The 23,111-nt window shown below is 40.0% G+C and overlaps 3 protein-coding genes across 3 annotated transcripts; 2 read left to right on the top strand and 1 right to left on the bottom strand.

The window, feature by feature from the left end:
• Positions 1 to 185: 185 nt before the first annotated feature.
• On the bottom strand, positions 186 to 3,709 carry LOC119891941 (telomere length and silencing protein 1 homolog). Its single transcript, XM_038703943.1, has 9 exons — positions 3,550 to 3,709; positions 3,270 to 3,329; positions 3,103 to 3,154; positions 2,947 to 3,017; positions 2,722 to 2,799; positions 2,422 to 2,619; positions 1,102 to 1,238; positions 884 to 988; positions 186 to 692 (listed from the first exon to the last, which is right to left on the bottom strand). Exons 1-9 carry the CDS (start codon positions 3,624 to 3,626, stop codon positions 595 to 597), a joined length of 876 nt encoding a protein of 291 aa, XP_038559871.1. The 5' UTR covers positions 3,627 to 3,709; the 3' UTR covers positions 186 to 594.
• Positions 3,710 to 3,718: 9 nt separating this feature from the next.
• On the top strand, positions 3,719 to 8,096 carry nfu1 (NFU1 iron-sulfur cluster scaffold homolog (S. cerevisiae)). Its single transcript, XM_038703944.1, has 8 exons — positions 3,719 to 3,847; positions 4,663 to 4,763; positions 5,769 to 5,904; positions 6,602 to 6,668; positions 6,758 to 6,875; positions 6,977 to 7,040; positions 7,134 to 7,308; positions 7,668 to 8,096. The coding sequence occupies exons 1-8, from the start codon at positions 3,789 to 3,791 to the stop codon at positions 7,707 to 7,709; spliced, it is 762 nt and encodes a 253-aa protein (XP_038559872.1). The 5' UTR covers positions 3,719 to 3,788; the 3' UTR covers positions 7,710 to 8,096.
• An 816-nt stretch (positions 8,097 to 8,912) lies between these two features.
• On the top strand, positions 8,913 to 22,733 carry LOC119891939 (glutamine--fructose-6-phosphate aminotransferase [isomerizing] 1). Its single transcript, XM_038703942.1, has 19 exons — positions 8,913 to 9,058; positions 10,983 to 11,090; positions 11,880 to 11,987; positions 12,125 to 12,250; positions 12,391 to 12,449; positions 12,540 to 12,674; positions 12,780 to 12,841; positions 12,924 to 13,003; positions 13,088 to 13,196; positions 13,331 to 13,494; positions 15,011 to 15,106; positions 15,340 to 15,437; positions 15,647 to 15,767; positions 16,118 to 16,275; positions 18,970 to 19,084; positions 19,426 to 19,553; positions 20,014 to 20,181; positions 20,500 to 20,661; positions 21,133 to 22,733. Exons 1-19 carry the CDS (start codon positions 9,052 to 9,054, stop codon positions 21,175 to 21,177), a joined length of 2,049 nt encoding a protein of 682 aa, XP_038559870.1. The 5' UTR covers positions 8,913 to 9,051; the 3' UTR covers positions 21,178 to 22,733.
• The last annotated feature ends 378 nt before the right edge of the window (positions 22,734 to 23,111 follow it).

Genomic DNA, 23,111 nt, shown 5'->3' with positions numbered 1-23,111 from the left:
GACAACTTTATGAATTTTAGTGCATATTTGCAGCATTTAAATACCAGTACATATTTTATATTTTTATGTTGGCTTATGTATCCAATGTTAGTTCTCACATTTATTTTGTACCTTCTGATTTTATAATGTTTCATTTTTTCTTACTCTGAGCACTGGTCACATTAAAGAACAACTCAACGCTTGTGGACGTTTTTGTGTTTGTCTTTTAATCGAGTCCTAAAAACAACTCTACAACAAAAAAGTCAAGACATAGCATTGGGCTTAAAAAAAACATCCCTCACAAACCAGAGCAGGTGTACCACTCAGTCCAACACGTCTCATGTTATTCCTTTATGCCTTTACAGCTTCTGGTCTTATTGGACCAATTCCTTGATTATCAGACAGTCCTGAGCCACACAATTTCTTCAGGGATATAGAATTCCCCTTTTACATAACAAGCGAATGTACAGTATACCACTGGGAGCTATTTACAATCTATACAAAGTACACCACTATCTTGGGAGTCCTCTTATTTTCATGACTCATTTGGAGGCTTCACTTAATTTGGTGCCATCCACTTAAGTATTCTGTAAAAATAAAAAATAAACACCCAGGTCAATATCGTCTATTCATCTTCTTGAACTTCTCATAATGGTAGTCATCCGTGGCCTTTTCGTTGTTTGGACGTTTGCGGTAGTTGGGTGGTGACGACGCTGTGGAGTAACAAGAAGAACGTATGAATCAGATTATATGTTTTATTTGTACAAACCAGTTCATAGGAAAAAGCACAGTTTCACGTTTCCCTGTTACGGTGTGCTCAAACAGATTATAACAGATTCCTACAGTCTAGTGTTACCGAACTGCTATACAATAAGGAGCGGTGTGTGGCTGTGTGGAGTCTTACTTTCTGGACCTGGTTTCTCAGTGTCTCCCACACGGAGTGGCCTTGCTTTGGGCTCTTCTCTGTGTCTGTGGTGCCTCTGTGGTGCATTCACATCCTCGTGATAGACTGGGGAAAAGAAAAGGCGAATACACATATTTAACCAACCGTTTCACCTCTCATTACCTTCTGGTATCCTCTCACTATTTCAACCCCAATGTTCACAGACTGGCAGAACTCACAGCGGTTGTGTTGGACGTAGTTGACAGCAATGTTGGTGGGTACAAATGATGTGCCGTTGTCTTTTTTCTTGTTCCTCTGTTCTGCCAGAAGCTTGGCTTTTGCCTCCTCTGTGAAGATAATGTTCTTTATCTTTGCACTGGGGAAAGAGAATCACAGAAACGGGCAATCAGTAACAAGTGTTGGGGGTAAAGCGTTACTGTAATCAAATTACTTTTGTCTGTAACGCAGTAATGTAACGCATTACCGTTGATAACTTCAGTAATCACATTACAGTTACTAATAACAAAATCGTTGCGTTACTTGCGTACTGGTTCTTGAACTATCCGCGAAACGGGAGGAGAGAAAAATAAATCAAACGTCCCTTTTTATGCATGACACTTTTCTGACCTCACTTTTGAGCGGCAATTCATGAGGATGCAGAAATGGCAGAGCTGCTAAAGAAATCTTTCGAGGGACCGATGTATTGTTTTAGTTTCATGAAAGTACATCGATACCCTCTAGCACACCTGTCGTGAGGCTCTTTTAGCCTGGGCAGTCTTGTTCTGACTCCGATGAGGAACAGGTTGTCTGACAAAAGATTTGACAGAATCATCAGGTATAACCACTTCTTTGATAAGCAGGTCCAGTAAGAGGGAATAATCTACTTTAAAGCCATAGTTCAGCAAGTGAGCTACAGTAAGTTTGTTGTGTGGCTTTGGTCTGTTAACTGCACAGTTCAAATTACCATTACACGTTTTTGAACTGTAAGGGTAAGGATTTGTGTTGATCTGGGCATATATGAGGTGTAACTTGTTATTTGGCAGTTATTGTGCATCGCAGGTGATGTTATGCAGTAATCCAAAAGTAATGTAACCAGTAGTGTCACTAGTTACTTTCAGCAGTGAGTAATCTAGTAAAGTACTACTAATGTGTAATCCATTACCTTTTTTGAGTAACTACCCCAACACAGTCAGTAACACACTTGCACCTTTTCTGTCAGCTAGTCTCAATGCAGAATGCGTTTCTCACAGATTTAAAAAAGACAATAGGGCTGCCAATGAAAGACTATTACCATTGTCGATTAATCTTTTGATTATATTCTCGATTAATCAATTGGTTGTTTGGTCTATACACAAGACATTCAGTTTACTGTCAGAGAGGATTAAATAACCCAGAACATATTCACACTTAAGAAGCTGAGAGAATTTTGACTTATTTTTAAAAGAAAATAAACCTGTTAATTATCAAGAAGGTTGGCGCATAATTTAATAGTTTAAAACTACTCAATCGCTAAAAAATATTATCAACACAGGCTCATTTTGAGAATATTTTATACATACTCAATGCCAAGGTCAACTTCGGGAATCCCACTCAGCATCTGATTGGACAACATCTCCTCTGTCTTCTTGGCAGAATTGACACGGATGCTCTCGGGCAGCTCATACAGGTGGTCCTCTGCATTCTTCACCTTAACTTTCTGTTCCTCTGCTTCCACCAACCCCTTCTTCTTCTTCAGCTCTGTCTCAATGTATTTCATCCTGCGAGGATAGATTCATGAAAAATATTTCTATGAAACACCGTGTGTGAGTATCCATGTGTTATATGCTATAACTATTGCAGCGTGAAACAAGCAGACATACATGTCCGCATCCTCGTCTCGTCTGTTAGTTTCAGCAGAAAAGGAGGTGCCCAGGTTGAGGTCAGTCTCTTCTTCTGTCCTGCATGTGAAACAGAGGTCATCTTGGGTCAAATCAGTGTCACACGTGATGACACACATTTTTCGTTATGTAATGACATACTAGTACATACACAATGTGTTAATAACACTGCATGCAAATAACTTAAGCGCTCAGAGATTTACTTACATGTCCCTATTCCTGTCTTTGACTTTCTTCATGTCAATAACTCCTCCGGTCTTCAATTTGAAAGGGTCATTCTGTGAGAAGCATTAAACAAACGGTAAGTTAAACACTCATAATCTGGTTAATCCAAATTACTACGAAGACAAAAAGATCACTTACATCAATTTCAGCCTCTGGTGGCAGTTTCTCTCCTACCAACAGAGCGGTCACACTAAACAAAAGGGAAATATGATAATCAATTGATATCTAAAATGTTTCTCATAATATACTATAGATTTTAAACGTGTTTAACGTTTGAGAAACACTAACGTTAACATTCAAGTTACCTGACTCCGGTCTGTCGTTTCCGCAAACTCTGAAGCTCTTTAGCCTCTTCTAATTTTGATCTAAAAAAAAAAAACAAAAACAAGAAATACGCATACACATTAAATGGCATTAGCTAAAAATACAACTAAATCCAAATAGACAAAATCCGTTATGGTGTCGTGTTTAACGTTGATCGGGCTGTTGGCTAAGCTAACGTTTGATTAGCTGACATAACGTTAATCTAACGTTAGCAAGTTAGTATCTTTGTTCATGTTGTACAGTTTCAATTAAGTACTTTACCTGACTTCTTCAGTTGTTTCATCCTCCTCCACGTCTGACGAGTCCCTTCTCCTCCTAAAGTTTTTGCCACACGGCATTTTTTAACGCAATTTCTTAGTTCAGCGATTTAACAAAATTGCGCTTGTCCAACGCAACTAGCTAGATGTCGAGGGACGATTTTATGTAGCGTACAATAATAGTGCGTCACTTCCGCAAATAGCACAGCCCTCTTCCGTTCTTTTTAGGTATCAATAACAAACATGGCGACTTACAGACAGGTCGGCAGGTTGTTGGGTATTTCAGCAAGACTTTCCCGTCCGTAAGTTTACCTGTTTACCTGATGTCCTTTTTGTTGTGCTTTTTAATGCTTGTATGAATGCATCGACTTCTTAAGTACCAGAGTCCGACTGAGGTTAAATATTAGCGGCTAGCTAGCTAGCTAAGTTTAGCTAAGTTGCAGAGTGACGCAGACAGATTATTAACTTATTTCTCAGAGCAGCGTGATAAATGTGTCTGATATTGTTTTAACTCCTTAGATCACAGTTAGTTGTTAAAGGTGTTTTGACATTGTTAAACAAAAATGGCTCTTTAATGTCGTGATATTTTAAGCAATTCTTTACAGATGTAACGTTAACGTCAACAAAATTAAGGAAAAAATAAGTTGCACTTCCTCCAAGTCCAAATTTATTTGTGACCTTTGTCAGCAGGCAAGCCTTGAGTCCATGTGCGCATCTGGACATTGCAATTGTTTCATAGACAATGTTAGGCAATATCAAGCCACAAATTCCAGAAACGATTGAGGTGTTGACTCTCCTGTGTAGCTTTGATTTTATTGCTTGTTGTGAGGTAGCAGTGTTAACCACCAGTAATCCTGATATTCTGCATTTTGCCAGATAAAGGTGGTGTAGAATAAAAACTAATCTGTATTATTAATCACTTGCAGTTATGAATTATAATAAGATAATGGACTACATGCTGTGCACAAAAGGGATTTAGTAGATTAGTCTTACTCAGCCTCTTTGAATCGCTTACTGCCACATCCACAAGTAGGAGGGAGGAAATGATATGTCTAACTGAACTATATATTCTGATTGTTGCTGTAACCTTTTGAATATCTCTTGTGTTTTGTCTCAGTCTTGCTGGAAGTGGATGTCAGAGCGCCGGATTACACTGGCCTTCACATAACACAGGAGTCTTGAACAGATGGCCACAAAACCCCCATTGGGTTGTTCCTGGTTTGTATACCTGCAACCATCTTGTGGCTCTCTAACTCGGGGAAAACACCATATAGTAGGGGTGTGACGAGGCACTTACTCCATGAGATAAGATGAGACACAAGATTGGGTTCACGATATCGAGACGAGACTTTAACACTATTTTTAAGAAATCTTCAATGCTAAGTTATATGAAAATTTTAAACATTAAACAAATTTCCTGCATTCTGGTGAATTTTTCTGCACTAATTTATGGTGGAAATATTTTTATTTATGTAATGGGAAACACAATATGCAGGTGACAGGTAAGAATTCAAAATATAACTATATTGCAGTAAGGCTCTCAGGTATGTTTCTCCTGTAGATCCTTTTTGCATGTAATGTCGTCCCTACTGAGTCAGCACACATGCAGGCATGATTTAGTCCTCCCTCCTCTTTTGAGTCTTTTGTTTGGGGAAATTACCTCTTTAAATGTGATTTGTGGCACCTTTTCAATGATAAACTCATTTATTATAGGTGTTAAAAACTTTCTGCACATTAAAAAGTCATAATATTACAAGACTAACGTCATCATTTAATGAGAATTCATAATATTTTTTAAAAGTCTACCTGCCCTATACCCTGCTGTGCATCACGCTAATTTTCCGTGAATTTCCCTTCAACATGTTTGAACGACACAGTTTGGGACTGCATGTTGCATGTGAAACCAAAACTAACTGTCAATACTTCTGATCATGCAGCAATCTAACATAAATGCACACACATCATTTTTAGATGTTAAAATGCAACTCTACCAGTTAGTTACCACTCCGTCACAACTGTGTGGACTTGCAGTGAGAGAGCGGGTTCACTTGATAACCATCACACGCCGGTGTCGCATCAGCTGAGCAGAGTTGATTTGCTCTGCGAGACAGCTTTTAATCTAACGAAACCTCTTGTAATATTTTAATCGTGGCTCAAGAATTCGTCACACCCCTACCATATAACTGATTACATTCTTGTCTTCTATGTTTTGTCTCCTTCCAGGAAGGACCATGTTTGTGCAGACCCAGGACACACCAAATCCAAACAGCCTAAAGTTTCTGCCTGGTCGCACAGTTCTTGAATCAGGAACTATGAATTTTGCCAGCCCTCGTGATGCTTACTGCTCACCTTTAGCCAGGTATATGACTTCTGAAATACCAGGTTACTGAACATAAAGTAATAAATAGTTTTTGACAAGATGCGTTTTGATATAGCACAGGTTTAAATAATAATATTGATAATGGCTATGTTCCACCATTTCACACCTAAATGGAATGCAGCCATTGTTATTATTAGTTAGACTTATGTTTGGCAAGTCGCTTGTGAAGGTTTATTCGCCTGCCGTACCAGTAGCATGAGAACCAAATCAGTTTGAATTCTTGTTAAGCACAATAATAGCAGGAAGACGTCTGTGTGCTCCTCAGGTTGTCCTTGAGTCTGCAGCCAGTGTCCTTTTAAGATGAGCACAATGTTCCTCTATCTGTCCAATCCAGTACTTATAAATGTGTGTTCCAATGCATGATTTTATTCTGTTATTGTGGTTGCTTGTCTGAGCTTTTACATGTACATGAGCTTTAAATCAGTCAGTGTTAACAGTTTTATTGGAAATAATGCACATTGCAATGCGTTGAAAAATGATATATAAGTTTAGAAGTTTCAGCTATGTATATGAAATATACATGTGTTAATTGTAGTATAAGTGAAATATTGGTTGTTGTTTTTTTCATTTTTAAGCATTATCTCTGTTATTGGTTTGGTTTATATGGCCTCATTAAAAAAAACAACTTCAAACATTCTAAAATGCTCCTTTTAGTAATGTTCTGTGTTGTCTTCAGACAGCTGTTCAGGATTGATGGAGTCAAGGGTGTGTTCCTGGGCCCTGACTTTATCACAATATCAAAGGTAAAAATACATACAGTACCTCATAGTGTAGCATGTTGTTATGCCATTTCTAGGAATAACTAGTTTTTTTTATTTCTATCTCCATTTAGTCTGATCCAAATATGGAATGGAAAGTAATCAAGCCTGATGTATTTGCTGCCATTATGGACTTTTTCTCTTCTGGACTTCCTGTTGTTAATGAGGACAGCAAACCCAGTGCAGATACAGGTAAGGATGTGAACAAGGTGGGCAGGGTAAGACACTGAACTAGTTAGTAGGGCAAGCTATTTATAAATGCATTAAAAAAATATTTTCACTTTGCTTGTCAGCACCATCAGATGACGATGACGAAGTAGTCGCTATGATCAAAGAACTGCTGGATACTCGAATAAGGTAGCTGCTTGTGAAGATGCACTCAGTGTCTGTCCCCTGTTACCACGGCTTTCTGTCCTTTTTCCCACACTTACTGATGTTCTTCTTCCCCAGGCCAACAGTGCAGGAGGATGGAGGTGATGTTCTGTATCGGGGGTTTGAGGATGGCATTGTTAAACTGAAACTGCAGGGCTCCTGCACCAGTTGTCCCAGTTCCATTGTTACTTTGAAGAGTGGAATCCAAAACATGCTGCAGTTTTACGTCCCCGAAGTTGAGTCAGTGGAGCAGGTTTGTTCTTCTGCTAAAGGATGCTTTGCAAACCTGCTGCTTAATTTAGTTACAGCAATTCACACTTCTTTCTGACTTCATCAATATTTTGTATTCAGTTTTGGTTCACAGTAAGGGCTGGGATGTCAATTGTTGAATAATTAAACTATATATAAATATAATGATATTAAAGTACTCTTTTTGATTGGATAACTGTTTATATTGGTGCTCGTAATTGCCAGCTGCAATCAGCACACATAAAATAATAGGGCAACCAAACTCTAAACTTTAAAGAATATACATGGTGAGGTCTGTCCTAAAGAATATACATGGTGAGGTCTGTCCTACTTGAATACTCTTATTTTATTATTTTCTCACAGGTGAAGGATGAGGATGATGAGGAGGAGGCTGTTCAAGTTTGAGCTACACTGAAACCAGAACTGCATTTACACATTCCTCCCTCCGCCGTCCACCTGCTCTAATGCAAGCCAGAGTCGCAATAAAAGAAGCTCATAGATATACAGCACAGCTGTGTGTGTGACAACCCATCATCATCACCATCATCGTTTATCCAGATGTTATTGTTTATTCTGGTAGCAATTTTCTGTACAATAAAGGTATTTTAAAATATTGTGACCGAAGAGCTCAGTCATAGCACTGGATGACTGTAGAACTGAAATAAGTTGTATTTATTATTTCACATTGATAAACCTTTTCAGAGTCAGTTGCTTGTCAATAGCCCAAAATACATACTGTATGTATATAAATAAAGTTTTTGAAGTTTTTGAGTGCTGTGCCTCATAATCTAACAGTATTTTGTTGTGTATGTGGTGTGAATCATTTACGTGCTTAATATTACAAAATCATGCTGCTAGTTATCACTGTCATAATCAATCATTATTTCTATTTATTACTACTACAAAACTTTTCTTTTGTAATTTTCCAAGTAGAAATGCTTATGACAAATGAATATATCATTACATTTGTAATACTTCTCAGACTAGTTTAGCGTTTTTAGAGATATTACTTAAGGTGGGCTGTAATTTAGGCATTTACCCTAATGTTTCTTGGAGTTTTAATGACATGAAGAGGCATTTATATTCTATGGTAAGACATTACAAAACAGATTCAGATATTTTTTAACTTTAAATTTGTTCAAATGTATTTTGATTTTATTTTATTAGAGAATACAATACTGATAGAGAATACAAAATCAATTTTGTATTCTTTATCAGTATTACATGCCTCGCACCACAGAGATGGCTTTGACATACAGGGATAATCTGTACGATTTAAATAATTATTTGAAAATTCATGAATAAAAGGTTTACAATTTCTTACAAGGTGGGTGGGTTGTGCTGGAGGAATAGTATTTCTAAAAACCCTTGCAATGTCCGTGCAATAAAGAGGCTTTATAGGCATCTGTCATTTTATTAGCAAATTATAAATGAACGCAAACATCGTGCTGCATTGTTTAGCTCGATTTTACTTTCATTTCCAGTTAACAGAGGGCATATGCATGCGCAGTCACGTCGATTTAGGAAATGGGCTGCCCACGGATCTACATCCTGATGCCACGTCAGGAGTGCCTGCGTCGGTAGGTGCAACCTGGTGCAACTTGACGGACAGTTCGTTCGGCCAATCAGAAGGCTGCATGGAAGAAGGCGGTTGGCTATGAGTCAGTTAAATCAGAAGGGGGTGAAGCTTAACTGACAGGCGCACCTAGCTACCCGAGTGGCTGTAACTGACAGGCAAGCTGTAAACATGTGTGGTGAGTATTGAATAAATTCTACATGTGTCTTATTCCCTATTTACCAGAACACCAATATCTAATATGAAATCCTGTTAGCATCGCTGTGTTAGGCTAAATGTACAAGTCAGTTGAATGAGCTAGCTAGGGGTGGCTAACCTCAGTTAGCGAATATAAGATGCGCGCTGCTGATGCTGTTAGCTAACGTTAGACAGATATAAAGCAACCAGTGTTTAATTTTACTGTACATGCTGTGTGATGTGAAGTCGACATGTGTGAGTGGCGTTAAAATGATGTCCGGTTCTCTTCCTGCTAACGCCAGACGGCTAACGTCGGTTGCGGTGACATTATGTCCATCCTGTAAGTAACTTTCCACTAGCACAAACCATAAACACTCTAGCGTTAAATGCTAAAGACATTTTTGTGAATGGAGTCTTTAAGGGCTTAAAATGAAAGCGTGAATAAAAGTGCCCGGTTGGATGTAAGTTAACACTCGTTTATCGCTGTCATATTGCACTAACGTCGAACTTCTATTGAAAAAGTAACGTTACCTAGAAAATGATGCGTTTGGTCATGATCAGTTGCTAGTGATGTTATCTGTCAGTGCCCACTGATTTCTGACTCCTTTCTCTCTCTCTCACACTCCCACACTCACACACACACACACACTTGTGACTGATAAGTTGTAATGCATCACTGTCACTATAATCACTTACACTCGGCCAGATAGACTTCCTTAGTTGGAAAATTTGGGATTCCAAAAACACATGCTTATCTGTAAATATCTACTGATTAAGATGTTACTTTGTTCTGATTCAATTTTTACTTCTGTTAAACCTATTTCTTAAGCAAAGGTCTTGTGATTTAATTTTTTTAGCCAGCTTATAACACTTTCCCTTTGCAATTTGGCCCTCATTACCTTCCTCGATCATCTGCTCTTCTGAATGAATCCTCTGTTGAACCACGCAGCCCTCTAGCTCTACATTTGCATTGATCTGTCAATGGTTAGCTGTGTAACAGGGCTGTTTTTCATGCCTTTCCTTTAGCAAACACTCCTGTCAGTGTGAGTTACTCAATGGAGTCCAGTTTAGTAAATACACACAAACAACTGGCAGTCTGATTTTACAGAGTGACGCTCTAAACACTTTATAAATAAAGTCTTTATTTATTTTTATTTTTTTCCCCATGATAGTTTTAATGTGCAGTTGTGTATACTTGAATATAAGTATCTTGGACCAAAAGTGAAAATCTATATTTAGATGTCTTGTGTTATTGTGACAGTTACTTCCTTCACCACCCTTTCCCTAGGCAGGAGATATTATCTTGACAGACACCAGGTCAATAGATACACTCTAGGCTTTTGACTCTCAACAGGTCTTACATCCCTGACAGAAAACAATATCTGTTGTTATGACATGACCTACCATAGAGTTTTTATGTGGAAACCTAAATAGTATCCTAATAGAGGCTGACGTAACTAAATGGTCTTTCTCATTTCTTAAGGAATTGCATTACATTCTTCTTGGTTTCAGCTGCCTTGACAGATTTGTTCATGTTATTAGTGTAGGTCAGAAATTCAGTATTATCACACATCATCTTCTGGTGGTTTTTTGTATTGTGACTGATGATTTTTAGCATATTTTTGTGTGTTAGAGAACATTTAGATTTTTTTATTGTTTTTTTTATTGTTTTTTCTTTCATTATATCCAGATATAGGCCTATTCTTAGTAATATTTTGATATTGATGTCAGCCATATGACCCAGCCCTAATCACTAGGCAGCAGGGCTGCAAACGGCATTAAGTATTGAGCGTCAGCTAACTAACAATGTGGATGTACCTCTCCGAAAGGCATTTCAGTCAACCTTCACTTTCAGTTGCACTTCTAAGCAGACCTTTGAAGTAAGAACCCAGAACTGAATCTTGACATTTTGTTTTACTCTGCAGGAATCTTTGCCTATCTCAACTACCATGTGCCAAGAACTCGCCGTGAGATCCTTGAGATCCTCCTCAAAGGACTGCAACGTCTAGAGTACAGAGGCTATGACTCAGCTGGTGAGAGATTGGCTTGGGGGGGGCTCGTAGCACTAGTACACTGTGTGTGTGTGTTTTTTTTTTTTTTTTAAATCCCTCAGGCCTCTTTCCTTCACTGTCTGCCTGTAGGACACTCATTCTGATAATGCCACCAAGTTTCTGATAGTGAGTGTAGCATTAGACTGATCTTATCAGTCACACTTATGTTTTGTTTAGTTATTCTAATGAGTGAGGAACAAAAAGCAACACTGATATTCGCTGCGAATTATTGAACAACCATTATGTAGATTCACCGCACCCCTAATAAAGCAAATTTACTTTATGTTAAGTCCCTTTTGTATTCCACACAGATCTTAAAGTGTAGCACACTTTTTCTTTTTCAACCAGTTGATACCAAGTAAAGTTTATTTGTATATCACCTTTCACAGATAAAAATCACAAAGTGCTTCACAATAAAATGATACTATAGCCCAGCTTATATGGGATTTTTTAGACATATACCGTGTTTAGTTATGTGACCTCAGCAAGATAACATGACATAAGGTTTAAAAATAACCTTTTTTTTTTTTTTTTTTAATAGAAAAGTACTTTAAACAAAGTACGGCTGATTGTGTCAGCTAATTAGTGGTATTCCAAACACAAGTATAGCCAACAGGGAAGTTGCAGAGTGCCATTTCGTGGACAAAATCTGCAACTACAACAAAACACAATTGAAGGATCAGTCTCTGTCTCGAAGTTTCTTTTTTTTGTTATTGTTGTTGTCATTTATCGACTGTAATAAATACCTTTTTTTTTTAAATTTTTTGTCAGGAGTGGGAATTGATGGTGGCAATGGGAAGGAGTGGGAGTCAAACGCCAAGTCTATCCAACTGATCAAGACCTCTGGAAAAGTGAAAGCTCTGGATGAGGAGATCCACAGTAAGCTAAGATGAAGTTGTTCATGTAACAAGAATAAATCAGCAACAAATGAATGGTTCATTTCTCATCCTGTATACTGTGGTACAGTTGGGATACTTAATATTGTCTGTGCTTGGTTTTGTTTTTTTGACCTCTAGAACAGCAGGATATCGACCTGGACGTGGAGTTTGATGTTCACCTTGGCATTGCTCACACCCGCTGGGCTACTCACGGCGTACCAAGCCCAGTTAACAGCCATCCACACAGATCTGACAAGACAAATGGTTAGTGGTGTTAAAGATGCAACGCTAACTTGCTCAACACAGCTCAACATTTTACCATGTATTCCACAACAGCTCAGTCAGTTTCACCTGGGTGCAGGGATCTCGGTATCTAAAGTTTATGACAATCTTTCGGTCTGCAGAGTTTATTGTCATTCACAATGGAATTATCACCAACTACAAAGACCTGAGGAAATTCTTGGTGAGGAAATTTCTTTTATCATCTATTCTTCATGTCTTTTTCAGCACAGACAGGTGGCAGAACTAACTCACTCTCTCCACATCTCCACAGGAGAGCAAAGGCTATGAGTTTGAATCTGAGACTGACACAGAGTCCATCGCCAAGCTGGTGAAGTACATGTATGACAACCGGGAGAGTGACGACCTCAATTTTTCTACACTGGTGGAACGGGTGATCCAGCAGCTGGTAAGGCCACGTGAATGCACAATGCTTCTCCTGAAGTGATAGCAGATAGAAGAGACTGTCTGATGTTTTTTTTTTTTGTTTTGTTTTTTTTCTTCCACCGGGCAGGAGGGAGCTTTTGCCCTGGTCTTCAAGAGTGTCCACTACCCTGGAGAGGCAGTTGGCACAAGGTACATTCCCACTAAAGCTGTCAAACTGTTGTTAATACAGATATTGGTTGTTGTTGACTCATAAAAAAATGTTGCTGTGCAGGAGGGGAAGTCCCCTGCTGATGGGAGTGAGGAGTGATCACAAGCTGTCCACAGATCATATTCCTGTGCTCTACCGCTCCTGTAAGTTTAAAATTCAGTTTTTAGTCTAAGTTAATCCACACCTGAAGTGTGACTGAGGCCCAGTTTTTCTTTTCTTCTAATCAGCTGCTAAAGACAAAAAGGGCTGCAGTGCCCTACCCAGGGCAGACCAGGACACCTGTCTGTTCCCTGTGGATGAGAAGGCTGTGGAATACTACTTTGCCTCTGATGCAAGGTAAGCAGATGCCTGTGTCTTTGCATCAACCTTTTCTACACCGCCTTTATGGTTCTCCATGTCCATGCATCTCCGCTTTATCTGTGGAGTGCAAAAGTTTTGATGTCGTTTTTTTTGGTCCGTCTCTTTCTCAGCGCTGTGATCGAGCACACAAACCGGGTGATCTTCCTGGAGGACGACGACGTGGCCGCCGTGATGGAAGGCCGCCTGTCCATCCACAGGATAAAGCGTACAGCTGGAGACTATCCAGCCCGCGCCATCCAGACCCTGCAGATGGAGCTCCAGCAGATCATGAAGGGTAGGTGGTATGTCAGCCTTTGTTCTGTCTACCCCCACCATACATGTCTCTAAGCCCTGTTTGCAAGTAAATCATTGGGACACTGCCTTGTAATTTTGTCCTGAACCCTGTTGTTATTATTGTGAGTATTAATGGGAGATTGGCTGCTTAAATAGCTGAACAGGCTTTTTAACAACCAGCCCATAGGCCAATCTTTTCATCATCCAGGTAGTTACAACCCTGCTGGATTAGTTATCAGTTTTAAGAAAGCATTCAGATGACATCTCAGTTGTGGAACTATGACCCTCACTTCCCCCTCTGTGCCTGAGGTGACACACATTTCAGTTTGTGTTTAGGAAGACAGTGAAGCATTTATTGCTTTGATTGACACATGATCTGAAATTTAAATTGTAAAAACTTTATTTAGTATTTACATCAGTTGAACAGAGTTGTCTCTTTTTATAAAGCTGTCGTTGTCGAGTTGTATGAGAAGATTAAATTCCGTGTCTCCAATCTCATATAACATTGCAACAACATCTTGTTGTTTTAATTGCACAAAAACTATTTTCATCACAAAATTTACAAATTGCCTTTTTTTTAAAGGGAGGCTGTGTGCCAGTTATTTCTTCAGGATAGTCTTTATGCCAAGCTAAATTAATTGGCTGCTTGTTCCAGCTTCATATTTATAGTCCAGACGTGGGATACGTAATGATCTGCTGTCATCAATCAAGCGAATAACACATTTCCCAAAAGGCCAACCAAACTACTCCCTTAATGGGGATTATGGCTGCATTTTCATTATTTCACTAATTATAGTATTATTTAATCTGCTGAATATTTTCTCGATTTTAATCATTTAGTTTGTGAAATGTCAAAGTAGTTAAATCGCCCATCGCAAGTGTGCAGAGCCCAAAGTGATGGCTTTAAATTGCTTCTCTTTTTTTATTTTTTGAACCAAACTATTTAATTTAAGTATGAATTTTGTATTTCCTCCTTTCCCACCGACTGTTCCTCAGTGATCCAGCAGAGGGCAGAGGTAAACTGATCTTGGCCGGTATTGACATTCCTTTGTGGTCCTGTCATTACTCAGCCACTCTCCTCCCTTTCAGTTTCTGGAGCCTTTCTGCTGAATAACCTAATTTGCTTGACCCAAATTGCTGTCAGAGGCAGGCTGACAAATGCTTGCATATTTCAGTGCCAAGGTTTATTATTGATGGAAAAACACTATCTCCTTGATGTCTCATGTTTTGTTGTCCTTCATTTAAGCTGTGATTTGCACTGTGGCTCTGAATATGTTGACAAAGCAACAAAAACAAACTAAAACATTGTAAAGAGTTTTCTTAATCCTTTGGGAGGCTGTGGTTTGCATTTACAGGTACTTCATGTGTGTCAACATGACCTTTCTCAGACAGCCTCATGTGGGCTCACACTTTATAAAAAGTCCATCACCATGTTCTTAAGAGACATTTAGTTGGGGGTTTTTATTGTTTTTCTAATGTTGGAAATGTTCCCCTCTTTTCTGATCCTCCCACCACAGGCAACTTCAGTGCCTTCATGCAGAAGGAGATCTTTGAGCAGCCAGAGTCTGTGGTCAACACCATGAGAGGGAGGATCAACTTTGACAACAACACAGGTTAGAGTTGGGTCAAATTATTTTTCTCAGTGAAGCATTGGCGTAATAACACAACTTATGAGGACACTATTTTCTATTCTGCCTCTTTATGCATTTTGCTCAAATGGCAGCTAAACAGAGCTACGTACATGTTAAAATAAATCTTCTGTCTCAGCATTCCCTTTTTTTTTTTTGTTTGATTGTTAATGACGTGGAAAATAATGATGGGTTGTGTGTTTGGTTTGCTTTTTCAGTGATCCTGGGTGGACTGAAGGACCACATCAAAGAGATCCAGAGGTGTCGGCGACTTATCCTTATTGCCTGCGGCACCAGCTACCATGCCGGTGTGGCAGTGAGTAGCCACTATTACTAACAAACTGCTTTTTCTTCTTTGATCAAATGCGCATTATGGAAACATGTCTGTATTGCCATCACACTAAAAAAACGTCTGTATTGTGGAGACACAGGTATGAGGTTTGTGTGCTGGTGTGTTCTCTGCTCTGAGCTCGACTGGCTTGTTTTAACAGAATGATGCTGAGCAGCGCTCTTTTGCTTTCACAGACCCGCCAGGTCCTGGAGGAGCTAACCGAGCTGCCTGTCATGGTGGAACTGGCCAGCGACTTCCTGGACAGGAACACTCCCGTCTTCCGAGACGACGTCTGCTTCTTTATCAGCCAGTCAGGTGGGGACGCCGGTGCCATCTGGACTTGATCTAGTGCACATTCCCCCATGTCCTCCACTTTCCGTCCCTGGGAGCCACTCTGGTTCTTACTGATTTCTTTTCTTGAGCTCAGCTTGGGTGTTAGCAAATTGTTAAGTCAAACTTGTACAGCACAGTGGAGTTTTCTGAATGTGTGGGGAGGGAGTTTTTTTTTTTTTTTTTTGGTGGTATTTACTTTTTTGCAAAATACATGTGGTTTTTCTGTGAAGCTGTTTTAGATCATTTCCTTGCAAACTAATAAATCATCATAATTTTATTGTCAGAACTGTTGCCTAAACTGTTATGTTTTTCCATTTGTGCTAATCCTCCAGGGGAGACTGCTGACAGCCTCATGGCCCTGCGCTACTGTAAAGAGAGAGGAGCTCTGACTGTGGGCATCACCAACACAGTGGGCAGCTCCATCTCTAGGGAGACAGACTGCGGAGTCCACATCAACGCCGGGCCTGAGATCGGAGTAGCCAGCACCAAGGTAACCCCCTAATGTGTTAATCATAAGACTCATTTATCACACAATGTCTCATGTATTCAGTCAGCTGGAATATCTGGGAAATATCTACTGTATCTACAACCATGTTTTTTCACATAAGGTGTAGGTCATACAAAATTTCCTTCTTCCCAGGCTGCTGCTATAAAATATTTAAATAATTCTCTTGCCTGAAATTATGACAGTAATTCACAATAATCCGGACTTTGTTTTATCTGCAACAAATTTGATGGGCAATTGATCAGTTGGTCAGTTTTTAATGGGGAAAAAAATGCCAAAACTGATTGGCTCCAGCTGCTCAAATGTTAATTTGCTGGTTTTATGTCTTCTGTGATATGAAATTTAATATCTTTTTGGTCTGAATTCAGCCTTGGTCTCATAAACGCAGGTCTTGCCATTCAGTTTGAATGTGGGTGGTGTGTTTAGGCTGTGGCAGTGGGGGCCGCAGACAAAGTAGAAGGGGGGGGAAAACGCAGCGACCTGCTGCGGAAAAGATGAAACCGAATCAACTTTTGGAGAAACACAACCCGACATCACGTTGCAGTGGCCAATCCGGCCACAGTGGTCTACAGTCAGCTTGAAATACCACTGAAACAAGGCGCTATCCAAATCATGGACCAAACTATGATGTCACCTGGTTTATTTCTTGTACCCAGCAGGCTTGCAGTCTACAAAGTAAATTAGCAATACCAAGAAGCTTTGTTTGGTTTGTGTTTGAGCGAGAGATGGCGACAGCGGTGGTCGAGCGACCTAGAGTGTGAATGAGGAGGGAAAGCGCTGGTAGCGAGACAGCTGGTGAATAAGATGAGAAATTATCTTCTGATTCTGGCGGTTAAGTTCTAAAGCACAAATAAACATACCCATACTGCTGCACAACCCTGCAGCTAATCAGCACGTGCCTGACTTGGTCTGAACACGCTGTTAGAAAATAATCGTCAGTTGCAGCCTTAGTTTTAATTGACCTACACCTGCCAGTTTTATAACTTTCACTTGAGGATGTTTGTCAATACTTATGGACAAGACCGACCAGTTGGTGACAAATCAGGTGGATGTAAACCACTAACAGAGATTACTATAAACTACCAGATACTGCTCACCAAGCCTCATTACATATATTGCTCAATTGAGATTAAAATGTATAATTTCTTTTGTCTCAAGCACATGTCCATAGGAACTGCCACATTTTAGTTAGAAAGTGCACCTCACATCAGATGAACCCAACACCCACTGACCCTGAATGAAACCCAGATGAAAACTCCATTGTGAGTCTGGCTTCTCCTCTTGGAAGCTGACATCTTCCTCCTCTCTGATCCCACGGGGAGAGGACTGATATTCTCATCTCAATTCATGTAAAGCTAGGATTCTTTGGGTTTTTTTGCCCCCCACCACCACCACCACCTCACTCCCGGTTTGGCTTCAGATGCAGAGCAAAGAAGTAGTGGGGAGAGAGATGGGAGCAAGTCCCTCCCTGGCCCAGCCCTTGGGCTTGGCTCAGCGACTCTAGCGCTGCTCCAAAGCCCCTGAGCACGCCTCGGCGACGCCATCATTTACTGCTTGGCTGGCTGGGCCACACACCCACACCCAGCTCAACTAAATGCTGCACAACCTAGCTCATCAAATCACCGGAGAACATGTATCGCACCCAACTGCTAAATGACTCCAAATTCATCTACTTGGGCTTTATTTCTTTTTCTTTTTTTTTTTTTTCATGCATTTGAGGTTGTTTTTGTATGAACTGGAAGGGGGGGGGGGGGCTTTTCCATTTACTGTGATCATATTTATGATAAGATTTATGGAATAAGTTGAGACGTGTACAAAATACTTTGATGTTAACAAAAGGCAAATCCTTCTGGCAGGTCAACTGACAGAGAATGGAATAAGGACTGCCTTTCTGGATTACATAACTGTATCCATTGGGAATTTACAGGGTTACAAAGTTTGTTTTCTCATCCTGAACTGTTTTTTGCGTGAGGGAAATCCATTCACGTGTCAGCTGTATGTAAGGGTGGTCACCTTTTTTGAAGGGTAACAGTTGGCATATTCTGCACGAAAACCACAAAAAGAAGTTGGTGACGTGAACACAGAAAAACACCACAGTTTACTATGTGGATTGAATATGTTGCCACATCTGACCAAACAGCGCACACTGTCAAGAGTTCTGAGGGACTGTGGTTAGCGTGCTGTAGGGGGAGGGGTGGGCGGTATAAATGTTTTACAGCTATTTTCTTGGCTTTAGACACTGGCATTTCTGAGTCTAGAGGGTCCCGTGAAATGGCTTGGCTTCACCCGAGCACTGATTAAATCTCCCAAATGGGCATGGAAGGCCTCCAAACGTGAGATGAAGGAACACAGAGAGAGAGTGAGTGGGCAGTGATGACGGCAGGCATGAAGTCTCAGATGTGCTAGGGTTGTGTGCTGTGATCTCTGATGTGGAGTTGTGTGTTCACCAAGTTTTCCAGGATGAGAAGCGCTAGCTTTTAATGCTGCTTGGCATGCACTGAAACCCACCTCTCCTCCTTCCATTTCTCATCTGGTGCAGATTATTAGCTGGAGACAGTTCACTGTGAAAACAGGGAGATGAACTATAAAAAGGTGACTCAGTCATTGTATAGTCCCACCTCTCAATATAGTGCTATATAGATTTATAACACTCAGCGTTTCTGACTTTTTGCTCTGCAGGCCTACACCAGCCAGTTTGTTGCCCTGATCATGTTTGCACTCTTGATGTGTGACGACAGGATTTCCATGCAGCCGAGACGCCGTGAGATAATCCAGGGTCTGAGAGTGCTTCCAGGTAAATCAAGCCACGAGTATTCTTGTTCAGCCAAGGAAGTCTGATCACATGAGAGAAAATGTATAGGGATATGAAACCAGCGCTCCAGTCACATGTCAAGTACATCCAAAGTACATTGACTTCTAATGTTTGTTCAAACAATCCTCTTGGAAGATGAAGTAAGTGATGAGAGGGAGAGCAAGAGAGAGGGAGGGATGAAGGACCAGCTGTCAGCTGTAAGCGCATTCATGCTTCTCTGGATCTAAAGCATATGATGGCATGTCCCTAATGGTAAAATGTCCCTGCCCAACATTTTTAGTCAAGTTTTAATCATATCTGGTTTTCTGTTACGTCTGTGTTAGATCTGATTAAGGAGGTCCTCAGTTTGGATGATGAGATCCAGAAGTTGGCAGAAGAGCTGTACCAGCAGAAGAGTGTACTGATCATGGGCAGAGGCTACCATTATGCTACCTGCCTGGAAGGAGCACTGGTGAGCAAGTACATCCTTATTTCTGCCAGCTTATTGATTCTTCTGATGTGAGTCAGTAATGAGAAAAGTGATATATATATATATATATATATATATATATATATATATATATATATATATATATATATATATATAATATATATATATATATATATATATATATATATATATATATATATATATATATATATCTATATATATATATATATATATATATATATATATATATATATATATCTATATATATATATATATATTTTCTCACTTTTACTCTTAAGACACCAAAAAGATGGGATTTCGGCAGTGGGTGATATGATAGATAATTGTCTCTAACCTCCTTTTTGAAAAGTAAAACACTTGAGCACAGCAACTTTTAGAAAAGCAGTGTAAGTACAGATATGGACTGAGGTGTAAGCTGCAATGACAAAAAACTTAGCTTAGATTTTCTTATCCTGTGTAGAAAATCAAGGAAATCACATACATGCATTCAGAGGGCATCCTGGCTGGCGAGCTGAAACACGGCCCACTGGCCCTGGTGGATAAACTCATGCCGGTCATCATGATCATCATGAGAGACCACACCTACAGCAAATGTCAGAATGCCCTGCAGCAAGTTTTTGCCCGCCAGGTGAGAGAGAGAGACACACACACACACACACACACACACACACTTTTAAAGTCCCTGAACGTTTTACCACAGCACGTTGTGCATGTTAAGCTCATTTTCACAGTCTTATCTGTGCCACGCCTCTGACCTTCACCTCAGTAAATACAAAGGAGGGGCTCACCTCAGTGTGACATCATTGCAATGCAGTAATCTACAGCACATGTGGGTGTGAAAATCAACTGATGGGGAAATTTGGGGGGGGATCTTTTAGATTAACCTTTTTTGCAACTCTTATCGAGGTTTAGCATCACATTGACAGATGATCTGCTTGATTTACAGGGCCGCCCCATTGTAATCTGTGACAAAGATGACTACGAGACCATCAAGAACTCCAGCCGCACCATCAAAGTGCCTCACTGTGTAGACTGCCTGCAGGGCATCCTGAGCGTCATCCCACTGCAGCTGCTGTCCTTCCACCTGGCGGTCCTCCGAGGCTATGACGTAAGTGCTGGTCCATCAGGCTCAGCTGTAACTGAACATGACTGTTTAGCCAGATGAGATTTAAAACCTCATCTATCACTTAAGACGCAAATGCAGTAAAATATCAGTTTCTCAAATCCCACATCTCCACCATTTGCAGCCGCAGTCTCTAACTTAAAAACCTTCAGCATCACCAGTATGCCAGTGTTCACATGTGTGGAAAATAGTCATAAGAGTATACAAGAAGTCTTACAGGATGTCAGAGATCAAAGTAAACAGCTAAACTGAAGTACGCCATATAAATATAGCCAGTGTTGATGCTGGTTTTGGACATAAAATAAATGCTACATTTGGCACATAAAAGTTCTTTATGATTTTGGTAAACGTACTTGATAGTTTGACAGTAGCATTAAGTCAACATCAGAAGGTGTGTATTACTTATTGTCCATTTTATATGGTCATGTAGTAAATGACCTCTTCTGTTGAACACAGGTGGACTGTCCAAGAAACCTGGCCAAGTCTGTGACAGTAGAGTGAGCGACACCACCACATTCATCACCTAACAACAAAAGCCTGGCGGACACGTATTCAAACACACATGGATGCGGCGAGGGAGCGTCTGTATGCAGAAACCAAGAGAAAACTGTCTCGTTTGTGTCTTGTGTCATGGCTGTTTTTTAATGCAATCTTTCACTCAACCGTTGTTTATCTCACTGTTGTATATCATCTGTATATCACCGTTATTTTTTCTTTGGTGTCATTGTCATATTCTTGTTGGAGTTGTGGTGTTTGTGGTGGCAGGTCTGGGCTAGCACTGACTCTTTATCTCCATTACTCTCTGGGTTTGTGAAGCCGTAGCAACGGACAGTGACCATTAGGGTTTATTCACTTTCACGCTCAAAACCCTCCATGTTTATTTGCGCTGATTAGTCTCACTGGGAGCATCTTGGAGCAGTAGACTGACAGAAGTTAGGTTTTAAAGACCGTACTGGCTCTTTTTTTTCTTCTCTACTGCAATGATTTGTAGTTGGGATATTTTTCTTTTTGGCAGCTAATCATCTGAAGCATCTTCACTCCACAGTTGAAGTAAGCGACAGTCTTAAATCATTCCAAGCCGCAGGTCACCACTTCATAATTGCAGCGTTTCTCTCTTGGACTTTAGTCTGAGGACGCATAACTTCTAGCAGAAGCAGCATCACAAATCCGATCACAGAAAAGTGCGTTAATACACTGTCTAAAATGTTCTTGGGTAGGTTGCAAAAGTTTGTTCTTGTCTTAAACCTAGTGTTTCGGACTTCAGACCCTTGTCTCGGTCGGCGAGAATAAGCCTCATTTACTGGGCCAGTGTGACCTTTTGTTGCCATAGACAATTTCTGCATTTATTCTTCTCTGAACATTATACTCTAAAGCTATTTGTGCACAATTTAGTGTTTGATTATTTTCAACTCTGTTGCCTCACTGTTCAAAAGAGACTTAAGTGCTTATAACAGGTCTCTGCTTTACATTTAAATTTAAACTGAAAGCTGAAGTAAATCAAGCAAGATGAAGTTACTAACCTGAAGTAGAAGTTGCACCCAGTTAGCAGCCCATGGCCTTCCACCATGACATAGCTGCAATACTGGGACCATTTGATGCATTTTTTTTTTTTTTTGTCACGTTTCATTTTCTTAAAGTTTATTATCGAAGTTACTCTTTGATTTGAAATGTGAATGTTACAGTCTCTTGAAATGTCCTGTCAAACCAAAAATCTTATTGGGTTTGGCAGTTGTAAACCAAAATGTAGACATTTTATATGTTCATCCTATATTGTTTTTGTATCTAAACATATACTGATGCTGGTAGATGCTTCAAGGCCTTAAATGGGGCATATAGGGGGTTTTATGGCAGTATGTCAGACTGTAGATGTTTTAGATAGAAAGCCTATGAGTGTGTATGTGAGAGAATCCAAAGGTCTTTGTTTGGAAGGCCAAGTAAAGAGCGATGTTGTACACAAAGTTGTGTAGTGAAGAATCAGGAGCTGCTTTTTGTCCCATCACATGTTAGGTTTATTAATTTTGCTTTTGCAATCAAGCCTTAACTTTTCTTTTTTTTTTCCTCCCAACATTGAGCTTCTCGAGCCAGTAAAAGGGTTTGAAAACTGGATAATGTTACAGATACTTTCGTAACCCACATACATGAGAAAATTTAGATTTGACTGGAGGCATTGACAAAGGATGCTGCACTGAATCCTAGCAACATCTGTTGGTTACTGGAGGGTGTGGGGCACTATTTATTAGTGGAACTGATGCAATAAAGTGTCAAGTCCTTCCCTTAAAGTGTCCTGCGCTCATTCGATGAAGAGGTGCAGTTGTTCAGGACATGCTTGTCATAGTCCTACACATCCTCAATATTAAATGATGCCAAATATTGTGCTTGATTATACTGTCAGTAAATGTGTCAATAGAGAGGTAGTAGAAATACAACAAATATTG

This window comes from Micropterus salmoides, unplaced genomic scaffold, assembly GCF_014851395.1.
Source record: "Micropterus salmoides isolate LMB-PRFRI ecotype aquatic unplaced genomic scaffold, ASM1485139v1 Ms_hic_scaffold_7, whole genome shotgun sequence".
Classification (NCBI taxonomy): Eukaryota; Metazoa; Chordata; class Actinopteri; order Centrarchiformes; family Centrarchidae; genus Micropterus; species Micropterus salmoides.
Note: the sequence above shows the minus strand (reverse complement) of the source record. Positions and strands in the feature narration are given on the sequence as shown.

What these genes read in the sequence shown, in the direction of transcription:
- LOC119891941 (XM_038703943.1), bottom strand. Translation starts at nt 3,626, where the DNA reads ATGCCGTGTGGCAAAAACTTTAGGAGGAGAAGGGACTCGTCAGACGTG. An exon ending in AAACGACAGACCGGAGTCAG is followed by an intron (nt 3,155 to 3,269) that starts GTAACTTGAATG and finishes CCTTTTGTTTAG; the next exon opens with TGTGACCGCTCTGTTGGTAG. An exon ending in CACCAGAGGCTGAAATTGAT is followed by an intron (nt 3,018 to 3,102) that starts GTAAGTGATCTT and finishes TGCTTCTCACAG; the next exon opens with AATGACCCTTTCAAATTGAA.
- nfu1 (XM_038703944.1), top strand. Translation starts at nt 3,789, where the DNA reads ATGGCGACTTACAGACAGGTCGGCAGGTTGTTGGGTATTTCAGCAAGA. An exon ending in ACTTTATCACAATATCAAAG is followed by an intron (nt 6,669 to 6,757) that starts GTAAAAATACAT and finishes ATCTCCATTTAG; the next exon opens with TCTGATCCAAATATGGAATG. An exon ending in AAGTTGAGTCAGTGGAGCAG is followed by an intron (nt 7,309 to 7,667) that starts GTTTGTTCTTCT and finishes ATTTTCTCACAG; the next exon opens with GTGAAGGATGAGGATGATGA.
- LOC119891939 (XM_038703942.1), top strand. An exon ending in TACTTTGCCTCTGATGCAAG is followed by an intron (nt 13,197 to 13,330) that starts GTAAGCAGATGC and finishes TCTCTTTCTCAG; the next exon opens with CGCTGTGATCGAGCACACAA. An exon ending in CCTGCCTGGAAGGAGCACTG is followed by an intron (nt 19,554 to 20,013) that starts GTGAGCAAGTAC and finishes TATCCTGTGTAG; the next exon opens with AAAATCAAGGAAATCACATA.